The 24,856-nt window shown below is 42.5% G+C and overlaps 1 protein-coding gene across 4 annotated transcripts in view; it reads right to left on the bottom strand.

Moving 5' to 3' along the window:
• Positions 1–24,856, bottom strand: part of LOC143041189 (terminal uridylyltransferase 7-like) — a 63,916-nt gene that overhangs the window by 12,229 nt on the left and 26,831 nt on the right. For all 4 annotated transcript variants that reach the window (XM_076213023.1, XM_076213026.1, XM_076213025.1 and 1 more), the window contains 8 exons: positions 21,007–21,167; positions 20,616–20,794; positions 20,113–20,300; positions 15,407–15,625; positions 14,064–14,210; positions 13,004–13,081; positions 11,693–11,918; positions 7,353–7,444 (listed from right to left, as the gene is read on the bottom strand). In XM_076213023.1, coding sequence (XP_076069138.1) covers positions 7,353–7,444; positions 11,693–11,918; positions 13,004–13,081; positions 14,064–14,210; positions 15,407–15,625; positions 20,113–20,300; positions 20,616–20,794; positions 21,007–21,167 — 1,290 coding nt within the window. The remainder of the gene's footprint in view (positions 1–7,352; positions 7,445–11,692; positions 11,919–13,003; positions 13,082–14,063; positions 14,211–15,406; positions 15,626–20,112; positions 20,301–20,615; positions 20,795–21,006; positions 21,168–24,856) is intronic.

A 24,856-nucleotide genomic window follows, 5' to 3' on the forward strand; every position in this document is an offset into this window, starting at 1 on the left:
ACATGCGGTGGTCCTGCAAGATGGACAGCATAACTGGCTGTTTTCAAAATGTGTCAACTCCCTTTCCACTTCCATCAGGAGGTGCAGCCATAAGAGGCCGATACCTGGTCTCCCCACTGGGCCCAGGATTTCCTTTTATCCATTTCAACTGTATTTCTTACACAAATTCACATGTGGGGCATTGACAACCAGTGACTCATCTCCTCTTCCTACCACTTTGAGTCAGTGACACAGAAACACTCCTACAATGATGAAGCAGAGAGAAGTCTACAGTTTCTTCCCATAGTAATCTGTGGGAGATCCCAAGAACTATTGCCAGCCACAGTGAAGCTGCAGTTTTTTCAATTAGCAAAGCTCAAGGCAACAACTGAACACCCAAATGCTTAACCAAATACACCTGGCAAATTGATCTCTTTTTCAGGGTTACAGAACTATTTATGAACATCCACTAATACACTTCCTTCCATGTCGCACACATTAAACTAAACAATCTGACCAGCTACTTCACTATAATTCCCACAACGACCATCTAAACCAGCTGCCTCACCAGCATTCCTCTTTTTCGCTGCTCTTACTACAGTAAGTCCTTGTTATATGGTACATATGTGTTCCTGAAAACCTTACCGCAAATTGAAATTAACGTACACCGAACCCATTATAACATGTAATAATAGGATATGGCAGACGTACTTTCTCCCTGCTCTTCCCTCTTCAAAATATCTAGCGGATACCATATCTGTGAATTTTTCTTACCATAAATAGAATCGAGGGTAGTAATTACCAAATACCGTAACTGTGAATTTACCGGATAAAGATTTACCGTATAAGGAGGACTCACTGTATTTATCTATAAGGGAGGTAGCTAAGTCAAAGGCATGTACCAACTCCCATCCACCACATCCCCCTCCCCTCCCCTCATCTTAGCTCCTCATGGATGACAGGTCATCCCTGTATCCTACCCACTGCCCTGGGTAAGAAGCAATGTAGCAAGACAGCAAGGCCACTTCACCCAATGGGCAACCCCCCCCCCTCTCTGTCCCTAATGCAGAAAAAGAGAAGGCAGGGAGAAATCGCTTCGGGCTGTGTCAAAATATCATTTACACATAAGCACCTCCCTCCCCGCATAATAGCATCATCTATACACAGTCACTCTCCACTCATCCCTATTTCCTGCCCTCTCCCTTCCTTGCTCAACAGACAGTCCCCTCTTTCTCAATGACCCCTTCACCCCATCCGACCTTCTCATCCTCAGTCATCCCTTTACATTCACTCCCTCCACCTCTGCCTTACTCACCTCTTCCACCTATGAAAAATACGCAACTTTGAGAGAATTTTTCTTAAAAACTATACTCTGGCTTGGATGGCTCTGTTTTTGGATGTCTCATACATACCAAGGACCTTTTCCTGTTACAAAAGGTGCCCAAGTCAAAACTAACACCCAACTCGCACACAAATACAAGCCTTCCTTAAACCATTTTAGGCTTTGAAATTCTCCCAAACAATCTTTGTTTGACACAACAAACACTAACAGCATAAAGAGCTGCCAGTGATATGGATGTCTTTTACTGTTGCATACTCTCTAAAGATGGCACAAATATAGTAGTACCATCTAACCCAGAGAATGCAAAACAAAACTGAACCCAAATTAATGAAACTTGTACAAGAGTACAATGTTTCTTTCTGGAGACATCTGTGAGATGGGCCAAGAACCGGTGGTGTGGGTTTCAATGAAGCTCAAGGCAATAACAATCAATCACTTGATCCATTGGTCCTGGACACTCTTGTACGAGACCCACAGCCTTCAGATAATTGGCAATGGCCTCAACAAGTCACTCAGGGAAGAGATATTTTGTTGATGTCTAAGGATTGTTAGAGTGGGGTGTTATAGTACAAGGTATTCTGTGTCCTCTGTGTGGTGGCCAGTTGCATCTGGGGTAGTTTCAGTCTGTGGCCAGGCCTATTCTGTGTTGGTGCCGTTTCAGTACATTGTATAAGTTAAATACACACTCCCACTGTTTTACTTGTACTTAACAAGCAAACCCAACTAATCATCTGGTGGGAGGACAACAGTCCGCATGCCCAAAACATTTTCTTATTGTGATGCATAGCTGTAGCGATTGGTCAATCATCTGTTGCCTCAAGTTCCACAAAATAGGAAACCCACAGCCCCACAATGCAAAACAACACTACACTTCTCACATGTCTGTTTCAAGGTAAATAATTGTCCCATAAACCCTCTACCTAACCTAAACCCACACTGCTCTTCCTCAACTACTCTCCCTGTTCTCCTAATCCTCTCAACTTACACACACACACACACCTGACCAACTACAATCAACAAATTGCTCCCTCTAAGAGTATCATATTCATAATGAACCCATTTCCTTGAGTTGTAGTACTACAAATACACATCCTCTAATTCACTTTAAACCCATTATTGGAGAAATATCAGAAGTACAGAAGAACCATAGATTTCGAAGAGGACTACAGAAAGTAGTCGAAATATATGGTTCTCCTGTACTTCTGATATTATTTCTCTGATAGTGGGTTTAAAGTGTAAAGAGATACTGTGTTGATGTCTATGGATTGTTTGTGTGGAGTGTTGCAGTATGAGGTGTTCTGTGTCCTCTGGTGTTCGTGTCTGGGACAACTTGAGTCCGTGGACTGGCCTTTTCTGTGTTGGTACTGTTTCAATGTCACTTCAATACAATTCTTCAATGTATACAGGGTTCCTTTCCCATAACCCAATCCACTATCCAACATGCACAACATCTGCCCACAAACCCAAAATATTTTCTTTGTATTCCACAGTTGTATTGATTGGTCATTCATTTTCTGCCTCAAGTTTCACTAAGCGGAAAACCTGCATCACCACAATGCAAAACAACATCTACAATTATTGGATGTCCATTTCACAGTAAATACTTGATCCACAAAACCTACCTTGTCTAAACCCACACTGCTCCTCCCTAATTACTCCCATGTCCCTCTCCTAATCCTTTCATCTAACACCCATATGTATGACCAATTAAATTTGACAAAGAGATCCCACTAAAACTGTTATACCCATACTTATCACTGTTCCCAGTTTTGTGGAACTATATGTGTACATCCACTAATACACTTCCTTTCCTTATGCACACATTACACAATCTCACCAGCTATTTACTAGTGTTTGTGTTTTGCTGTACTGCTTCTGACCCAGGGCAGTGGGCAAGATGCAGGTATGACCCATCATCCAGGAGGAGCCGTATATATATATATATATATATATATATATATATATATACATATATATATATATATATATATATATATATGATATATGTGGGAAAAAGTAAGGTGATGAGATGTACAAGGGGTGAAAGTGGCAGCAGACTGGAGGTGAGCATTAAGGGAGAGTGAATGGAGGAAGTGGATAGTTTGGGTGCAAATGTGGCAGGAAAAGGTGGAGTGGAGGTGGAGGTAGAATGTAGATTGAGAGAAGCGAGTAAATGCCTTGGTGGATTAAAAAGTGTAATGAGGAATAGACATTTGGGAATGGATGCTAAGAGGAGACTGTATGATGGAGTGATTGTGCCAACAGCACTGTATGGAGCAGAAACATGGAACATAAAAGAGGAAGAGAGAAGGAGTTTGAGATGTGTTTGAGATGAGGTGTCTGAGAAGTATGATGGGGGTTACTAGGCTAGATAGAGTGAGAAATGAGGAGGTGAGGAGAACAGGGGTGGAAAGGGAGTTGGGATATAGGGTTGATGAAAGAGTATTAGGATGGTTTGGACACATGGAAAGAATGAGTGAAGAAAGACTAGTAAAAGAGGTATGGAAAGCAGATGTGGAGGGAGTGAACATGAGGGGATGTCCTAGGATGAGATGGATGGATGGGGTGAAGGGGGCTTTGGGGAAGAGGGAAATGTCTGTTGAGGAAGCATGGGAGAGGACAGAAGACGGGTGAATGGAGAATGGTTGTATATGGATGATGTTCTGATGCATGTATATGTATGTATGTATGTGTATGTATTAAGAGCCATTTTTCATTACAAGAAGTGGCCATGTTAAAACAAACACCCAAACCATACACAAATATGAGCCTCCATTCAACCAACTGGGACCATGAAATCCTCCCAAACAAACTTTTGTTCGACACAACAAACACTAACAACATAAAGAGCTACCAGTGATAGAGATGTGTCTTTTATTCTCGCATACTCTCTAAAGATAGTACAAATGTAGTGTACTATCTAACCCAGAGAATGCAACACCACACTTATGTATGACCATATGTATGACCAATTAAATTTGACAAAGAGATCCCACTAAAACTGTTATACCCATACTTATCACTGTTCCCAGTTTTGTGGAACTATATATGTACATCCACTAATACACTTCCTTTCCTTATGCACACATTAAACAATCTCACCAGCTATTTACTAGTGTTGTTTGTGTTTTGCTGCATTGTATCTGACCCAGGGCAGTGGGCAAGATTCAGGTATGACCCATCATCCAGGAGGAGCCATATATATATTATATATATATATATATATATATATATATATATATATATGTGTGTGTGTGTGTGTGTGTGTGTGTGTGTGCGTGTGTGTATTAAGGGCTAATTTTCATAAGAAGTGGCCATGTTAAAACAAACACCCAAACCTTACACAAATATGAGCCTCCATTTAACCAACTGGGACTATGAAATCCTCCCAAAAACTTTTGTTTGACACAACAAACACTAACAACATAAAGAGCTACCAGTGATTAAGTTGTGTCTTTTATTCTCGCATACTCTCTAAAGATGGCACAAATGTAGTGTACTATCTAACCCAGAGAATGCAACACCACACTTAACCCAGATCAATAAAACTTGTACAACAGTCCGTTTCTTCCTGGAGACATTTAGCAGAGGACAGTTTTCCAGACAGTGAAACTTAGGGCAAAAGGATTTCTCCTTTTCTTCTCTATTTTTCTATGAGTAGGTGAGGAGGGGGGGGGGTCAATGTGTATACACAACAGCTTGACCTGCTGTGGATATGCTGTGTCTTACTGCAACGCTTGACCTGGGCAGTGGGCACGAGACAGGGATGACCCTTCATCCAGGAAGAGCTACGATGGGGAGCAAACAGATAACGGATGAAAGTGGGAAGGGTGCATGTATTGGCTGGCTACCTCCCTTATAAGGGGGAAGAAACCTTTGGTATATATAGAAACTCAAGACAACAATATTGCTACACCTATCTATATATTAAAGGCTTATTCCCACTTTTAACCTGTTCCATATGAGGACGCTGATGTTGGTGTCATGAGGATGCCAGCATTGGTTTCTTGACTATATTTATTTTGTAGTTGTAGCTGAGTGACCTTCGTATTCTGTGAACAGGCTTGATTGCGTTTTCTGTGGTTATCAATATTCAGGGTGAGAGAACAAATAATGCAGCTGTAACTTTGCTTCACAACACTCATATTGTGATGCATCACCGTACATAAAGCAGCCTAATGTGCACACATGTATTTGACTCATATTGAAGAGATTAAAAGATTCTTCCTCCTTTTAACCACTTCAGTATGACTCAAATTCTCACACGCAACACTGGCTGCCAAACATACAATTCATCACACTGCTTGTATTATAAAATATAAAGTCACTGCTGTATTACTCATTCTCTTTTACTCTGAGTACAAAAACACACAAAAAAAATGTGATCAAACCAGTTCACCAAATCCAAGGGTAACTCATGTACCCACTCGCGCCTCATGATGCCTACAGAGGCGTTATCGTACCTAAGTAGTTATGGGAGAATGACTACCAAGGCATGCACCCATCCTTACCCAATCCGCTCCATCCTTCACCAATTCCTTTCCTTCTCAATTAGCTCATCCGTGAAGAGCTAAGAGGAGAGGGAGGAAAGGGTGGTGGATGGGAGTTGAATGGGTGGGAGTGAAATAAGTGAGTGGATACATGTCTTTTGACTTGGCTACCTCCCTTATCAAGGGTAAGAACCCTTTTGTATATCGATTATTACTGTTTTCATTATTATCATCAAAACTTGAGAGGCAGATCCAACCAAACCCGGCTCACTACTATAGACACACGTACACACAAAGTGCAACATCTGGTGCTAGAACAAATGCCCACATGTCCAAAATGTTTTCTTACTGTGTTGCAGGAAGGTGTACTACATACATTTACCTAGGGTTTCTTTCCTCTTACAAGGGAGGTAGCCAAAGTCAAAGACATAAATCCATTCCCATCCATTTCACTCCCCACATATTCCACTTCCATTCACCACCCCTCCCTCCCTCCCTCTTGGATGACAAGTCATCCTTGCATCTTGCCCACTGCCCTGGGTTAGAAGCAATGTAGCAAGACAAAGTACATCCACAGCAAGGTTGCTTCATTTAACTGGTGACCCCCCCCCCTCCCTCTGCATCCCCTCATGCAGAAAAAAGAGAAGATGGGGAGAAATCCCTTTGGGCTGCATCAAAATATCATTCATGCATACTCCCCCCCCTTTCCTTCCATGTATCACAGCATCATCCATACACAACCATTCTCCACTTACCCCTATATTCTGTTTTCTCCCTTCCTTCATCAATTGACATTCCCCTTTCCCAATGCCCCTTTCACCCAATCCATCCATCTCATCCTTGGTCACCCCCTCATGTTCACTCCATCCACCTCTGCCCATTCCACCCCTGTTCTCCTCCTCACCTCCTTTGTTTCTTATTCTATCCAGCCTAGTAACCCCTATCACACTTCTCAGGCATTTCATCTCAAACACATTTAAACTCTTCCTATCGTGCATTCCATGTTTCTGCCCCATACAGTGCTGTTGGCACAATCACCCCTTCATACAATCTCCTCTTAGCATCCATTCCCAAATGTCTATTTCTCATTATAGTTTTTAATCCTCTAAGGCATTTACTTGCTTCTCTCAATCTACACTCTACCTCCACCTCCTCCCTTTCCCACCACATTTGCACCCAAATATCTAAAACTATCTACTTCCTCCACTCTCTCTCTCCCTTAGTACTCACTTCCAATTTGCTGCCATATATACTGTATACCCAAATAATAATACATATATAATATACAAATGGCTTTCACCCTCTTCCAAGGTAGGCAGCCACTCCCACCCATCCCATCCCCACATACACTCCCATTCACCCCCCTCCCTCTCTCTTATCTTGGCTCCTCCTAAATGACAATAATAAAAAAATTCTCAATAAGACAAAACTTCCCATTCACGATTTCCTTTTAGTAAAAATATTTGCATCTAAAACAAAACATACCAAACAAATCCACCACAAATAATGTGCAATGAACACTGAAATCATCTGACACTTACTACCAATGAGGAGTATCCTTGAGGCACTGAATGTACAGGAGAACCGAAGATTTCTCTTCCTCTGATGAAAGCTTTCATGATAAAGGTGTTCACTGGAAGCAAATTACAAGAAATTTATAACAACAGCTTTAAGCAATAAAATAAATAGAGAAATAAAATGAATATATAAATCTATTCACCAAGGGCTTCTTCCCTCATAAAAGGGAGGTAGCCAGTCAAAGGGGGAAAAAGCCTTTGGTACATGTATGTATGTATGTAGCAAGTCAAGGCAGTTGACGATCATTAATAATGTGTTTACGAAAAAAATTAAGCTGAAGTACACATGGGAGAGGGTGGTGGATAGAAGGGTGAAGGCTTTATTAAATCATGTAGTGGTATCCAGGAGACGAGTAGGAACAGTTTTGGATGTCCATGTTCTTTGGGGAGAGAGTTGGGGAATATCAGATCATTTTTTGGTGGAAGGTAAGTTGTGAGTGGATAGATGGAGAAAGGGGAAAAGGACAAAAGGTAGGGAGGTGCTTAGAGTGAACTGGTTAAATGAGAAAGAAAAGGAGTACAAGAAGAAGAAGCTGAGAGAGGAGTGGGAGGGAGTGAAGGATAGAGTAGAACTAGGAATGGAGGAAGAATGGGGATGTTTCAAGGAGGGAGTCACAACGTGTGCAAAGATGGTGTGTGGAACAATGAGGATGAGAGGGAATAGAAGGAAGGGTAGTGAGTGGTGGAATGATGAAGTGAAGAAAGTTATTGATGAGAACAAGCAAGCATTCACAGACGTTTCAAAGTAGGACGAGAGAAACATTTGAGAGGTACAAAGAAAAATGAAGAAAAGCAAAGTATATGATACAGGAGGCAAAAAGGAGAGGAGTATGACATAAAATTTTGAAAGTAATAAAAAGATGTTTTGGAAATAAGTTAAGAAAGGAAGGGGAGGCTAATGAGGTTCAGAAGAAAGGGTAAAAGGTACAAATGGAGAGATGATAATGGAAATGGTGACAGTAAGAGGAAGATGAGCAGAATATTTTAGGGAGCTACTAAATGTGGAGGAGGATAGGGTGGGAATGGTGATAGCAGTGGGAAGCGCTAAGAAAATGGTGATGAGAGAGGAAAATGGAGGAGAAATATGAAAAGATGAGGTGCAAGTAGCTCTGAAAATGATGAGAGCAGGTAAGTCACCTAGACTAGATGGGTGTCACATGCAGTGTCCGCAGAAGAAAGGTACAGTAATAGTGGACTAGAAAGTGAGATTGTTTAACGAGTGTCTAAGGGAGTGTAGAGTGCCAGAGGACTGGAGGATTGCCTGTATAGTTCTGCTTTATTAGGGAAAAGGAGACAAATGAGTTTAATAGTTTCAGAGCGATCAGTTTGTTGAGTGTAGTTCGGAAGGTTTTGGGAGGGTTTTAATTGTGAGGATTAGGAGAGGAACAGAGGGAGTAAATGGTGAGGAACAGTGTAGATTTAGTTAAGGTAGGGGTTGCATGTATACATTTTTTGTAGTAAGATATGTGAGAAAGCTTATAAAGGTAAGGATTTTTTGGGGCCTTTATGGATTTGGAAAAGGCTTATGACAGAGTGGACAGGAAGGTACTCTGGGAGGTTTAGCATATATATAGGATTGGGGGAAAGCTGTTAACCACTTCCATACAGTGATGCCTATGTAGGCGGCATGAGAAGTAAGTCGGCATCTTGATTATATTTATTGTAGTCGTACCTATGTAACCTCCATTCTCTCTAAACTGACTTCATCATATTTTCTATGGTTATCAAAATTCACGGGTGAAAGAGAACGAACGATTGAGCACTGACTTTATTTTTTATAATGCGATTATTATGACGCAACATCGCACGTCGGGCAGCTAATGCTGCCAGACGTGCGATGTGCCCCGGAGTGAAGAGGTTAATGTGTACATGGACTGGGTGGTGCAGGAGGTAAAGGTGTGGGTAATGGGAAGGGAACTGAAGATAATTAAAGAAAATGGAGAAACGTGGGAGGCAAGCCAGTTGTTGTTTGCTGATGACACTGCTTATGGCAGGGCCAGAGGGGTGGGATTAAGGGATTTGGTGATGGAGTTTGGAGGTTATGCAACAGGAGAACGTTGAAAGTAAATGTGGATAAAAGTAAGGTGATTAGATGTACACGGGGAGAGGATGGCAGTGAGTTGGAAAAGAGGTTGGAGGAAGTGGATAGCCTTAGGTCATATATGACAGGAAAGGGAGGAGTGGAGGTAGAGGCAAACTGTAGATTGTGAGGAAAAAAAAAAATATATATAAAAAAAAATAAAAAAAAAAAATCTGGGAACAGTTGCTAAGAGGAGAGTGTATGAAAGAGTGATTGTACAAATAACTTTATATGGGATAGAGACATGGAATTTAAGAGAGGCAGAGTTTGAATGTGTTTAAGATGAAATGTTTGAAAAGTATGGTTGGGGTTGTAAAGTTGGGACAGTTAGGAACAAGGTGAGGAGGAGAGTGGGAGTGGAAAAGGAGCTGGGAGATACAGCTAATGAAAGAGTATCGAGATCATTTGGAAATAATGAGTGAAGAAAGATTAGTAAAAGAGGTGTGGAAGGCTGAGTTAGAGGTAGTGAATTTGAGGGGATGACCATGGGTGAGATGGATGGATGGGGTAAAAGGGACATCGGGAAAGAGGGGAATGTCTGTTGAGGAAAGAAGGGAGAAGGCAGGACATAGGGATGAGTGGAGAATGGGTGTGTATGGATGATAATGATATGCAAGGAAGGGAAGGGCGGGGAATAGGAGGTAGAGGGTACTTGTGTGTGAATGATTATTGATGCACCCTAAAGGGATTTCTCCCCATCTTCTCTATTTCTGCATGAGGGGATGGAGAGGGAGGGTTGCCAATGAAGTAAAGCAGGCTTGCTGTGGATGTACTGTGTCTTGCTACATTGCTTCTGACCCAGGGGGGCAGTGCACAGGACACAGGGATGACCTGTCATCCATGAGGAGCTAAGATGAGAGGGAGGAAAGGGTGGTGGATGGGAGTGGAATGGGTGGGAGGTATGTGCTTTTGACTTAGCTACCTCCCTTATAAGGAGGAAAAAGCTCTTGGTATAGATTGAAACAAACAAAAATATACATTCATATACCAAGGGATTTTCTCCCTTACAAGAGAGGTAGCCAAAGTCAAAAGGCATAAATCCACTCCCATCCATCTTACACCCACATACTCCACTCCCATTCACCACCCCTCCCTCTTTCCTTGGCTCCTCCTGGATGACAGGTCATCCATGTATCCTGCCCACTGCCCTGGGTTAGAAGCAATGTGGCAAGACACAGGACATCCACAGCAAGGTCACTTCATTAAATCAGCGACCCCCCCCTCTCCGTTCCCTCATGCAGAAATGGAGAAGATGACGGGGAGAAATCCCTTCAGGCTGCATCAAAATATCATTCACTCATACTCCCTATCCCCCCAATCCCCAACCCACTCCCTTCCATGTATCACTGCATCATCCATACACCCCTATCTAATGTCTTCTCCCTTCCTTCCTCAACAGACATTCCCCTCTTTCCCAACACCCCTTTCACACCATCCATCTCATCCTAGGTTGACCCCTCATGTTCACTCCTTTCACATCTGCCTTCCACACCTCTTTTACTAATTTTTCTTTACTCATTCTTTCCATGTGTCCAAACTATCCCAATACTCTTGAATCAATCATATCTCCCAACTCCTTTTCCACCCCTGTTCTCCTCCTCACCTCCTCATTTCTCACTCTATTCATACCTCTCAGACATTTCATCTTAAAAACATTTAAACTCCTTCTCTCTTTTTCTCTTATGTTCCATTTTCTGCCCTATACAATATACATACAAAAGACAATAAAAAAAAAATATATATATATATATACAAACATATACAGTGAGACCTTGCCCAGTATCAGTGTTAGGTTCCTTAGCCTGTCATGCAGGACGTCACTCACGTTGGGCAAATGACATATTTTATGGGAAAAAATAGGTTAGGCTCCCAGACTCTCTCCAGGCACTGGTGCATAACATGACCTGGCAGGCTATTCAAATCATGATATTTTGAATCATGGTCATATTTGGCACATGCTGGGATATTTTACCTATTTGTGTAAACATGAACTTGTGCACAATGAAGTCATGTTGGGAGAGGTCTGATAGTATCCTTATTTGGCACTCTCAGGGGGGGAGAGAGAGAGAGAGAGAGAGAGAGAGAGAGAGAGAGAGAGAGAGAGAGAGAGAGAGAGAGAGAGAGAGAGAGAGAGAGAGAGAGAAAATTATAAAACATATTTTTGCATTACCTGAAAGGCTCCAACATTTAGTACAAGCCCCATAATTGGGACGAAGATACTTACTCTTCCTTGACAATCCAGCACCAAGGTTATGTGAGAGGTCAAAGGGATCTTCTATTGCAATGCACCTAGAGTTCCACATCTTCTCCAGCCGTGAAAGCGGTTTGTGCTGTCGGATGGTAACGACGTGGTCTTTCCAGTTAAATGTCTCGGTATAATACCGTAACAAGTTAACCCACAGCTCCCCAACGGACTCCTTATTCTTCTTGTAGTCCTTCCATATACAAGGCTGAAAGAATTGGAGGAAAATTCCTCTTAATTTCGGCAGTGTTATCAGTGACCTCGACCAAACTCTTTTTTTTAATTTTTTTCACTCTTTTCCGTCTTTAACCCCCAAACCTGCTGCTTTTATTCAGCTTCAAGAAATACTTCTTTAACTTTGTGAGTTACAGAGAACCTTAAGAGTAGATTCTTTAATTTTAATTGAAGCCACAATGATTTCCTGGGGATATCTAATTATATGGTGTATGTATACTGAATACATATAGACACTTTACCACTTATTTAGGCAGTGATCAAGTTTCAAAGTACATTGGATCTATGTACCAAGGGCATCTTACCCATTATAAAGTAGACAAGGCATTTTAGGAGGATGACGAGGAGGAGGAGGAGGAGAAGGAGGAAAAGGGCAGAAGAAAAGTCAAACCATTTGGGTGTAAAGAAAAGAAAAGATGGGTCATCCCTGTCTCCTGCCCACTCCCGGGTCAGAAGCAATGCAGCAAGACACAGCACATCTGCAGCAAATACCAGACAGCCTTCTCTCCTCCTCCACTCGCACATAAATAGCTAAGACAAGGATAAATCCCTTCATGGTACGTCAATTTATCATCCAATCACAGCCATTTCTCACTTAAACCTATCTCCAGTCCTCTCATCCCCCTACTCAACAGACATTCCTCATATGCCCAAGGCCCCTTTCAGGCCATCCATCCATCTCAATCTCCGTCATTCCCTCAAGTTCATTCCTCACTTTCTAATGAAACACAAATAAATACATCACTAAAGAGGTAATTTGAAATAAAGACACTAACCTACTTACATTCATGTTACGAACATTTAGATACAAACTGAAAGGACCACAAATTCTTTGTATTTGCACAGCGGTGAAATGTATTCTATTGTGGTTCAAGTTACTATCATCACAATTTATCTAGCTTTCATGTATCATTAGTATTGACACTGATAAACAACTAACAAACAATTCAAGATATGAACAGACATTCAGAACATAACTCGTTCATAAGCTGGGTAGTGTCTTCATTGGGGAATGAACAGTTGCCCTCGTTTATGACTGAAATGCACAAGGTCACTTACCACTGCTTTGGCATTACAAAACCAAGCATTCCATCCATCTATGATTAATTTAGGGGCTGGCTTGGAATGATCATAAAGCTGAAAATGAGAAGAACCACAAGTTAGTAAATACATTACAGACTGACAACCTCATTCAAACATAATTCCTTGTATGCCAATGCTTTGTCAACTCACCCCCTTCTTCAAAGCAATTCAATTCTATATGTTGACATATTTGGCTCTGAAGTGAAAGAATGGACATAATTCCTTCTTACAGATTTTTTTCCTCTCCCCAAAGCCATCTCCTTTATAATGAGGAAAAAGGATTTTGGTATATTCATTCACGATATCCGTACCATCTTACTAGAAGGCTCCTTTCTCCTTATAATGAAGGTCGCCAGCCAAGGCGACTGATCCCACTTCCATCCCCCACCTTTTCCTCCCTCTCCTCTTAGCTCCTCATGGACGATGGGTCATCCCTGTCTCCCACCCACTGCCTGTGCCAGAAGCAATGCAGCAAGATACAGCACCTCCACAGCAGGGCCCGACAGTCTACGCTAGTTTACCGAGCCCTCCACTTCATATACATGGTGACTCCCTCATCCTCCTCTTATACATAAATAGATAAGATGGGGAGAAATCCATTCAGGTTGCATCAATTAATGGTTCATCCATGACCAATTTTCACTCACACCATCCCCTCCTCCTCCTCCCTTCCCTGCTCAACAGGCACTTCCCTTTTATCAAAGGCCCCCTTCAACCCATCCATTCCATCTTATTCTTAGTCTTCACCTCAAGTTCACTCCATCTAAAGTTTCATACTGGCATGCTGAAATAAAGCTGTAGTGAAACCTCAGATTCCGTTCTTAAAACAAAATAAGTACGGCAAAAGTGCCAAAGCACTACTGGGCCAATGGGACTGTGTGTACAGGCAGAATATGTTCATACCCTGAAGCCTCCTACATTAACGGAGAAAAAAATTGCTCACAAAATTGGTTTGTTAAGAGGGGCATTCAATGCCTGAGGTTCAACGGTACTTCCTTCTTCAGGAAGACCTAAAGATGCCATACTGACAACTTACCTCTTGAAGTACAGGTACTACCGGAGGGTGTGTTTGTTGAAGAAAGTGTATCACCATAATAATGTAAGCATAAGAAGACAATGAGCCACGGGATGCGTCGCCAATGTCACATAACTTAGCAAAGTACTTCATCACATAACCTATGATCTGGAAAAGAGAAGAAACAATTGAAAACTGATTCCTGCATAAAGATATTTTACTTAAGTTCATTACATGTACCTGCTGTCCAGGGATCAATGATGGATCCCTGTGCGAAGTAGTTCTGCGAGATGGGCAAACGGAATATTATCGTTCTGTTGCCCATCTTCAAAATACATAGATTTCCTCACCTCAACCTGGAGGCACTAGGTTTCCCAAGCGAGCCCAAGATCTCTCCCAATTTTCACTACTTCTTCAACCTTTTCACATAAAGAGAGCCAACAGATGGTGATGACTCCTCTTCCATACTACTACAAGACACAGAAATAGCATCACACTAATACAAAACTGGCAACAGTCCAAGGACCCATGGCAAGGACTTGCACGTCACAGTCCTGCAAGAAGGACGAGCATAATTGCATCCATTTTCAAAATCTGTCATCCACCTCCATCCACGGATGCAGCCCTGAGGATTGACACTTGGACTGGGCCCAAGATCTCTTATCAGCTTCAGCTGTATTTCTTTCACTTTTTCCACATACGGAGCTGATGACCAGTGGTTGGGCCCCTTCCCTACACCAATACAACACAGATTAGTCCAGTTTCTTCTCATACAGACCTGAAGACCAATGCCAGCCAACATGAAACTCAAGGCAACAATTGATTAATTGGTACACACGTACACATACCAAGGGATTTTTTCCCCCTTCCAAGAGAGGTGATGGGGATATGGTTTAACGTCGCAAAATCCCTCCTATCAGGAGGCTAGGACAATGCCCCTTACAGAGGACTCTGTAGCGTGGAATTTAATGAACCATGCCCTTGGTTCAACTTCGCCGGTGGCAGGTTTCGAAACGCCATCCCCTCAACCTTCACTGCAGGTAATGACAACCTAACATGTTTGGCCAATGAAGTGGTGGGGACATCTTGGTGTATGTATGTGCCAATCAATCAATTGATACCTTGAGTTTCACTTTGGCTGGCAATGGTCTTCAGGTCTTGATTGATTGGTACCATAGAAAGAAGAAGAAGAAGAAGAAGAAGAAGAAGAAGAAAGGAGAGAATGACAAAATAAAGAGATGTATAGAGAAAAAAGAAAAGAATGACAGAACAAAAGATAAAAAGAGAGAGAGAGAGAGAGAGAAAGAAGAAAGAGATAAAGAAATGAAAGAAACAAAATAAACAAAGAAATAAATCACTTTTACCTTGACTCTGTTGTCTACTTTGGCATAAGTTGCTAACAGTTTGGTGTTGTGAAGTGCGAGGGTGTTGTACAGGGAGAGGTCGGCTTCCAGTTGTGCTTTCCGAATGGAGAACTTGACGATAGGCACCTTGGCGGTAGTGATAGCAAACACGTGGCCGCACTGTCTATATCGTTTCAGTTTCTCTGCTAAGCTTTCAATAATATCTATATGATTGAGGTCCTGTAAAAAAAAAAAAAAAAAAAGTGTCATGATTAAAATTGTTCCTCCACATAGATACAATAATTTTTCTGAAAATAATGTCAAATGATACTATTATCATACAAGTGTTTTATTACACTCGACCCTCCATCTCACAGATAAATGCATGCAAGGTCCAGTCTGTTCCTGCCGAATTGTAAACAGAACGTACTGGATCGGTAAAAACAGACAAATGACCATTGTTGACAATTTGGTACAGTATACATTTACTAATTTCTTTCACTGTGCCAGAAAATGAGGCAATATTGTATTATTGATTAGTTTTAACACATCAGAGAACACAAGAGAAACCAGAGCAAACTAATGCCAGCACACCCTGGTGTTGGTGGCCTAGACATGTACACAGCAACGGACAATTGGGCCACCGTCCAGCTCTATAACGGACAGGATTTTTTGTACACTAAACTGAGGTTCCGTTGCATCAGGATGCGAAAGCCCACCTTGGGCCATCTTCACCTCACTTGAAGATGGCCTGAGGCGGGCTTTCACAGATTGGTTGCAGGATGGGACGGGGGAGTCATGTGAGAGGTGCAAGGAGGGGAGAAGAGAAGTAAAGCATGGGGTAAGGGAGGCAAAGAGGAGAGCAGATGTGAAGTGGGGTAGGAGTATGACAGAAAATTTTGAAAGTAATAAAAAGATGTTTTGGAAAGAAATTAAGAAAGGAAGAGGAGGCGAATCAAGTAGAGAAGAAAAGGTAAAAGTTGCTAAATGTGAAGGAGGATAGGGAGGGAAAGATAGTTTCAGTGGGAAGTGCCAAGAAAATGACCGTGATGAGTAAGGAAAATGGAGGAGAAATAAGGAAGGATGAAGTGAAGGCAGTTGTTAAGATGATGAAAGCAGGTGGGGCACCTGGTCTGGATGGATGCCAAGCAGAATGTCTGAAAAAAAGGAGGTACAGTGATGGTGGACTGGCTGGTGAGGTTATTTAATGTTTGCTGGAGAGAGGGTAGAGTGCCGGAGGACTGGAGGGGTGCCTGTGTAGTTCCGCTTTGCAGAGGGGCGGGGGGCAGGTGTGAGTGTGGTAGTTTCAGAGGGATTAGCGTGTTAAGTGTAGTTGGGAAGGCTTATGGGAGGATCTTGATTAAGAGGATTAGGAGAGGAACAGAGGGAGCAGTTGGCGTGGAGCAGTGTGGATTTAGGACGGGTAGAGGTTGTGTAGATCAGATTTTTGTGGTAAGATAGATATGTGAGAAAGCTATAGGAAAAGGTATGGATGTTTTTTGGGCTTTTATGGATCTGGAAATGGCTTATGACAGGGTAGACAGGAAGGCACTGTGGGAGGAAAGCTTCTAGGAGCTGTCAAGAGTTTTTACAAGAGTAGTAGAGCATGTGTCAGGATTAGAAATGGAGAGAGTGAGTGGTTCAACGTAAAGGTGGGACTTCATCAGGGATGTGTTATGTCACCTTGGCTGTTCAACTTATACATGGATGGGGTGGTGCGAGAGGTAAATGCAAGGGTGGTGGGCAAGGGATTGGAGATGGTTAAAGAAAATGAAGAAAAGTGAGAGATGAGCCAGCTGTTGTTTGCAGGCGACACTTCGCTTGTGGCAGGATCAGAGGAGGGATTGGGGAAGTTGGTGACGGAGTTTGGGAGAGTGTGTGAAAGAAGAAAGTTGAAGATAGGTGTGGGTAAAAGTAAGGTGATGAGGTGTGCAAGGGGTGAAAGTGGCAGCAGACTGGAAGTGAGCATGAAGGGGGTACGCGACACCTGGGGGGGTGAATTTGGTCAAGATATGGCATTTTTCAAAACTGTGTTCAAAATGTTCGTATACCACTTAGAAATAAATCCCGACAAATAATTTTCCAGCCGCGCGCAATTTAAAGGTCCTGGGTGAGGATTAAAGGGACAGATTTAAAGGTGCAACCCACACTAGAAGGAGGCGTGCCACTTAGGACCTTCAGGCGCAGCGAATAACGTTGAAATTTGATTGAATTTACACTCGCCCAGTGTATGAACGGCCAATACGATTGTGGAGGGGAAGGAAGGAAGGTGGAGGGAGAATATTTCGCCAACTTTGTGCGAAACTAAGCGTTAGTTACCGGCTAGCTCTGAAAAGGGAAGTACGCATGTCTCATGAGCTCTCATTGCAATCTATTACTTTAGCTAGTACATATTACTCTTTAGTACAGTCATCATGGGTAGCAAAAAGAACAAAAGAACATCACAATGACAAAAAACAGCAGTTAAAGATGGCAAGCAGTCAAAGATGACTAAAGATCTCACCACCTCTCACTCCACCACCGCCCTCACCTGCACCTCTGTGACGGTGACAGAGGTAAAGGACAACATTAGACTAAACAATTCAAAGAGGAAGATTAAATCCAAAGAAGAGAGCAAGAGGAAAAAGATCAAGGCTATACAGGAAGAAGAAAGAAGAAGGGACATCATATGATGCTGGAGGGGGTGCCCTACCAACATAGATTGGCGAGGGGAATCTGATGAGGAAAGAGAAGGTGCCCACTACTGGAAAATAAACCTCTTTCCAATGATTTAGATACCCTGAAGACCCCCAGCAGAGAGGTTTCATATGAAGAAACCGCCAAAGGTGCAAAAAAGCAAATTATATGATGTTGTCGTCTGTGCGTCGTCACTACTGTGACATACTTATACTTTAGTTTTTCAGTATTTAAAGTACTTATAATTAAAATATAATGATAATTTTTACTGTACTTATTATATAATAAGAATTAAGCCATGAAAAAATCAGACAAATTGGTGAAACTATAAGCAAGTTACAGATATATTCATATTTCAAGTTGCCATATCTCCGTTCGATATTTTTCTACTTTTTTTTAATCATAAAAAATCTAATATACATTAGATTTAGATGAAACTTACAGGGAATATTACTTTTAGTAACTGCTAGGGCCGATCGTTCGAATATTTTGAATAGGATGAAAGAGTTTGGAGTAATAATGGAAACAAGAGCAAAAAAATTGTATTTTTCACGATTTTTGCCAGCCATTAAAATTGAAATGCCTGTATGCAAAAGTATAAAGGAAATTGTTCAATTACTCAATGACCGGCCCTAGGTGTGCCTACTGACTAATCATAGCCAAAATATAAAACAAATTGGTCCACGTATTATGGTGCTGTGCACTTTTAAATGTCGCTACTGGTATACGTACATGTGTACATACATCATTCTGCTTCACCTAAAATGTAGGCAATATGGATACCTATTTACCTGAGAAGTTTCAGCTCTTTACTCTAAATATTTTAGAAAATGACCTCCAGGTGTCGCGTACCCCCTTAAGGGAGAGTGACTGGAGGAGGTGGATGGTTTTGGATGCTTGGGTGCGAGTGTGGCAGGGGGGTGGAGTGGAGGTGGAGTGTGGATTGGGGGCAGTGAGTAAATGCTTTGGTGGATTAAAAAGTGTAATGAAGAATAGACATTTGGGAATGGATGCTAAGAGGAGACTATATGAAGGAGTGATTGTGCCAACAGCACTGTATGGGGCAGAAACATGGAACATAAGAGAGGAAGAGAGAAAGAGTTTGAATGTGTTTGAGATGAGGTGTCTGAGAAGTATGATGGGGGTTACTAGGCTGGATAGAGTGAGAAATGAGGAGGTGAGGAGAAGAACAGGGGTGGTAAGGGAGTTGGGAGATAGGGTGGATGAAAGTGTATTAGGATGGTTTGGACACATGGAAAGAATGAGTGAAGAAAGACTAGTAAAAGAGGTATGAAAGGCAAATGTGGAGGGAGAGAACATGAGGGGGCATCCTAGGATGAGATGGATGGATGGATGTGGTGAAGGGAGGCTTTGGGGAAGAGAGGAGAGTCTGTTGGGGAGGGACGGGAGGGGACGGAGGATGGGGGTGAATGGAGAATGGTTGTATATGGATGATGCTGTGATGCACAAGGTGAAATGGGTGGGGGGATGGGGCGTGAGGTAGTATGTGTGAGGAAAATTTGATGCAGCCCAAGGCATTTCTCCCCGTCTTCTCCTTTTCTGCATGGGGGATGGAAAGGGGGGGGGGGTCGCCAATTTAATGAAGCGGCCTTGCTGTGTTTTGCAACACTGCCTCTGACCCAGAGCAGTGGACAAGGTGCAGGGATGACCCATCATCCAGGAGGTGCTAAGATAAGAGGGAGGATGGAGGGGAGTGGAGTGTATTTAGGGGTGGAATGGGTGGGAATGGTTTTACGCCTTTTTCTTTTTGGCTACCCCCCATGTATGGGGGAAAAAGCCTTGGTTTATGTATGTATGTTAAGGAATACCCCCCTGGCAATCTCTTAAGCAACCTTGGTTGGGAAACACTGCCTGAAACCCTTATAATAGCATAGACAATTGTATCAAAATTCATATTTCCTAAATATTTTGAATACGATTACTTCTATTCCCTAAATAAATAAACCAAAACATGTCTATATTATTAAACAAACCAAAACACACCTAAATAAATAAAAAGAACATAAGGAAAGCAAAAGCCATCTACAAACCTGTCCAGTAGGATTGTCCTCGAAGGTAAGACAAATGTCTAAATCCGAATGCTGAAACCCGAAGCCATTGGCTGATGACCCAAACAATTTCAGGGACGCGCCTTCACAAAAAAGGCGGATGTAACATTCTAGATCATTCACTATCTGGTCTCTCTCCTTTATTTCATTCTCCGAAGGCTCGTAATCTTCTGTAATGACCAAGACCACGGCAACAGTCAGATTAAAGAATTATACAAAAATATCAATTTATTGTTACATTCCACCTTCCCAAACAATAGGATGTTACCCACTAAGTGAGATGGCTTGTAAAGGTGTGGTACAAATGGTAGATTGTTTATGTTTGGGAAGTATGCCGTTGATCTGGTAGTTTCTGTTGCATTCAGCTGAGCATGTATGCATAAAGTAATCAAGACAGGTGAGTAGGTTTGCGGACTCTTCCACTGAACTGTGGACCCATCGATCTTTGCGCTACGAGTATACAATAATTAAAGCTTCCCACTTACGTGTTAGCTGTTTACAAATGAGAGTTATTTCATGTGTGAAGAACTTGTTCTTTGGTGGCAACGGAACAAGAGGCGGAAGCTCGTCCTCTCGGCAATCGGCTTTACAATGGCCTTCCTTCTGACAAGCTCCGCATATCAAAGGCGGCATCACTCCTCCCGTGAATGTCTGTCTGTCAAATCTACACAAAAAATATATTATACAAATGAACAAATAAATACACAAATTCAAAAATACAAATATAAATAATAATAAAAAAATAAATAAATAATGACTGGTTTATATTGTATAATACAGTTAGACTGGATTTAACTTTAATTATACCGACATCACAATATATTACAGAAATTGCATCAAACTTTATCTAGATACACATATATGACCAGCTCTTACTTGTAATTACTCTTGAAATTCTTCAAAGTAGCTAAGAGCTTTGCTGCAAAATTGTGCGTAATGACCCCTAGTGGTTCTGTGAGACTCTCCAGTGAGGGCACCACCAAACTCTCCTCTCCGTTTGTTTGTACCGAGCTAATCTGGTCCTTATGTTCTATATCCTGAGGAACAAGTTCAATAAACAAATAAATCGATCTGTTGCATCTGGTCTCTCTCGCAAAAGAACTGCACTCTTCAAGTTCAATCAGCAATAAAATTATTCGCTTCAACCTGGATTTTATGGATTTGGAAAAGGCTTTTGACAGGGTAGACAGGGAGGTTCTTGCGAATGTATGGGATTGGGGGCAAGCAGTTATTGACAGTCAAGAGTTTTTACGAGAGCAATACAGCCTGTATTTGAATTAGAAATGGAGACTGCAAGTGGTTTAAGGTAATGATGAGACTGTGTCAGGGATGTATCATGTTGCTGTGGCTGTTTAATGTGAACATTAATGGGGTGGCATGGCAAGGGTAATGGGCAGAGGATTGGAACTGGTTCAAGAAAATGGAGAAAAATGGGAAGTGAACCAGTTGTTGTCTGCTGACGACACTGCACTTGGGGGGTAATCGATTAAGTGAAGTGACCTTGCTGTGGATGCGCTGACCCAGGGCAGTGGGCAAGATACAGGAATGACCCGTCATCCACGAGGCGCCAAAATGAGAGGGAGGAAAGAGTGGTGGATGGGAGTGGAATGGGTTTATGCATTTTGACTTTGGCTACCCTCTTGGTAAGGGGGAAAAGCCCTTGGTACATAGATATATAGCTATAAATACATCACCCTTCAAAAAACCTGTGATACTATCAAAATTTATGTAAGTATATACCAAAAGTTTTCTTCCTCTTTATATGGGAGATTGCCAGCCAAGGTTCGCACCCAACCCCCACACATCCCACGCCCATCTGTCATCCATCATTTCCTTCTCATCTTAGCTCCTCCTGGATGACGGGTCATCCCTGTCTCCTGCCCACTACTACCTGGGTCAGAAGCAATGCAGTGAGACACAGTACATCCACAGCAGAGCCAACCACTTCATTTACGAAGATAGGTGTGGGTAAAAGTAAGGTGATGAGGTGTGCAAGGGGTGAAAGTGGCAGCAGACTGGAAGTGAGCATGAAGGGAGAGTGACTGGAGGAGGTGGATGGTTTTGGATGCTTGGGTGCGAGTGTGGCACGGGGGGTTTAGTGGAGGTGGAGTGTGGATTGGGGGAAGTGAGTAAATGCCTTGGTGGATTAAAAAGGGGCGTTCAATAAGTAATGCCCCTTATCCCCTTCCAGTTGTCCAATCTAGCTGAAATTTTGCATGTGCAGTGATTTCTATTTCTATGGGTTATGTGGAAAATAAGAGCTTAGAACTAATCGTGGTTCTTTATTTACAGGTGTTTGAACTGAGTCAGGTGTGAAATGGAGCCTGTTGAATGCCGAGCTGTGATCCGGTTTTTATATTTGAAAGGATGCACACCACAGGAGACTTTTGATGAAATGAAAGAAACTTATGGTGACGATGCCCCATCCTATGACCTTGTAAAACGCCGGCATCGTGAATTCAAACATGGCCGGAACTCTGTGGAAACAGCTCCCAGACCTGGTCGCCCCCCTTCTGCCATTGATGAGGCATCTGTCCGTCAAGTTGAGGCTGCCATTTTGGAAGATCGACGCATTACTATTCGCCAAATAGCCCAAGAGGTCAAGATTAGTACAGGTTCTGTAGAAACAGTCATTCATGATCATTTGTATATGCATAAGGTGTCTGCCAGATGGATCTCCAGGATGCTCACACCTTTCCAGAAGCAAGAACACGTCGTGTGCTCGAGGATGAATTTGGAGATGTGCCAAGAAGATGAATCAAAGTTTTTCAAAAGACTGATTACACAGGTTGAAACCTGGGTCCATCACTATGATCCAGAGACCAAAGCAGTGGAAGCACTTAGATTCACCACCTCCAAAGAAGGCAAGGGAGCAGCCCTCCGCTGGCAAGGTCATGCTCACAGTCTTCTGGGACCAGGATGGAGTAGTGATGACAGATTTCCTGGCGAAGGGTACCACAATTACAGGAGCCTATTATGCTTCACTTTTGAGGAAATTAAGAGAAACTATCAAAATCAAAAGGCGGGGTAAGATCAGCAAAGGTGTCCTCCTCCTGCAGGACAACGCTCCGGTCCACAACTCGCATGTCGCCAGATCAGAAGCACGGGCGTGTGGCTATGAAATTCTCCCCCATCCCCCCTACTCTCCTGACCTTGCACCCTCTGACTTTCACCTTTTCCCAGCCATGAAGTTGTTTTTGAAAGGAAAGCGTTTCCTAGATGATGCAGCCTTGATTTCTGAAGTCACGTCGTGGTTGGAGGACCAAACTGGGGTGTTCTACAAAAACGGTCTCCAGAGCTGCATCAAACGATGGGAGAAATGTGTAACTCTGGTTGGTTTCTATGTAGAGAAAGACTAATGAATGTGCCAAGTTTCGTTGCTCTATTCCTATGGGAAATGGGTGATGGGCATTACTTATTGAACGTCCCTCGTATACCGTGACACTCCTTCCTCGTACCCTCGTGTGAAAACAGAGACAAGTAGAAATCTTTTCCAGCTGCATCACCTCATTTTCCGTTCACAATCATTTTCCCTTCACACCTCTCTTGCCCTTCCCTGCTCAACACATTCAACGAGGGAAGACTTTTTTCAGTGCCTTGTCACATACACTGGCAGTTCTTAATTTACAAGAGGTTATTTTATGAAAGTTGGGTTTAATGCATAAGAATTCAGCTAATGCGACTGAAAAAATAACATTTTATCTAATTGTGCAGTTTGTTAACACAAGTCAGATAAATTTCTTTTTTTAACATGTGGTGGGGGAAAAGAACACTGCCACCAAGCTTCCCACTTGGATCGTAAGAGGCGAGAAGAAAGGGACGGGGAGAGGGACTAGGCATCCTTCTCCCTGTAGCCCCAAGGGGCAATTCCTAAAAAGCAAAGGAAAGGCACAAGGGGTGCTGGAGGGCCTCGGGCCAGCACCCTAAGGTTTGGGTCTTTTAATGTGCGTGGATGTGGTACAGATGAGAGTAAAAGGGAAGAGATAGGTAGTATGTTTGTGAGAAGAAAGTTGGATGTGTTGGCTTTGAGTGAAACTAAGTTGAAAGGGAAGGGTGAGTGTAAGTTTGGGAGTGTAAGTGGGAGGTTATCAGGAGTGAAGAGAGGGCAAGGGAGGGAAGGGGTGGCTATTCTAGTAAGTGAGGAGTTAGGTAAAGGGGTAGTGGAGTGGAAGGAGGTTTCCTCAAGGATAATGTGGATGAAGGTGAAACTGGGAAAGGAGATGTGGGTCTTTGTAAGTGCATATGGGCCGGGCAGTGAGAAGAGCATGGAAGAAAGGGAGGCCTTTTGGATAGATTTAAATGAGTGCATAGAGGGTTTAGGAAGAAATGTCAATGTAATAGTACTGGGAGACCTTAATGCTAGGGTGGGAAATGGTCCAATCGATGGAGTGGTTGGGAAGTGTGGAGTTCCAGGAAAGAATTGTAGTGGAGAGTTGATGGTGGAAATGTGTCTAGAAAGAGAGTTGATGATAGCAAATACAGTGTTTCGGAAGAAAGTCAAGCATAAGTACACATGGGAGAGGGTGGTGGAGGGAAGGGTGGTAGATAGAGCGCTAATGGATTATGTAGTGGTAAATAGGATTATGATAGGAAGAGTTAAGGATGTACATGTGCTAAGGGGAGAGGGTGGGGGAATATCAGATCATTTTTTGGTGGAAGGTAAGCTGAGAGTGGAGGATAGATGGAGAAAGAGGAAAGGGACAAAAGGTAGGGAGGTTCTTAGAGT

The sequence above is a fragment of the Oratosquilla oratoria genome, chromosome 30 (genome assembly GCF_046742065.1).
Source record: "Oratosquilla oratoria isolate Oo_2021 chromosome 30, ASM4674206v1, whole genome shotgun sequence".
Lineage (NCBI taxonomy): Eukaryota > Metazoa > Arthropoda > Malacostraca > Stomatopoda > Squillidae > Oratosquilla > Oratosquilla oratoria.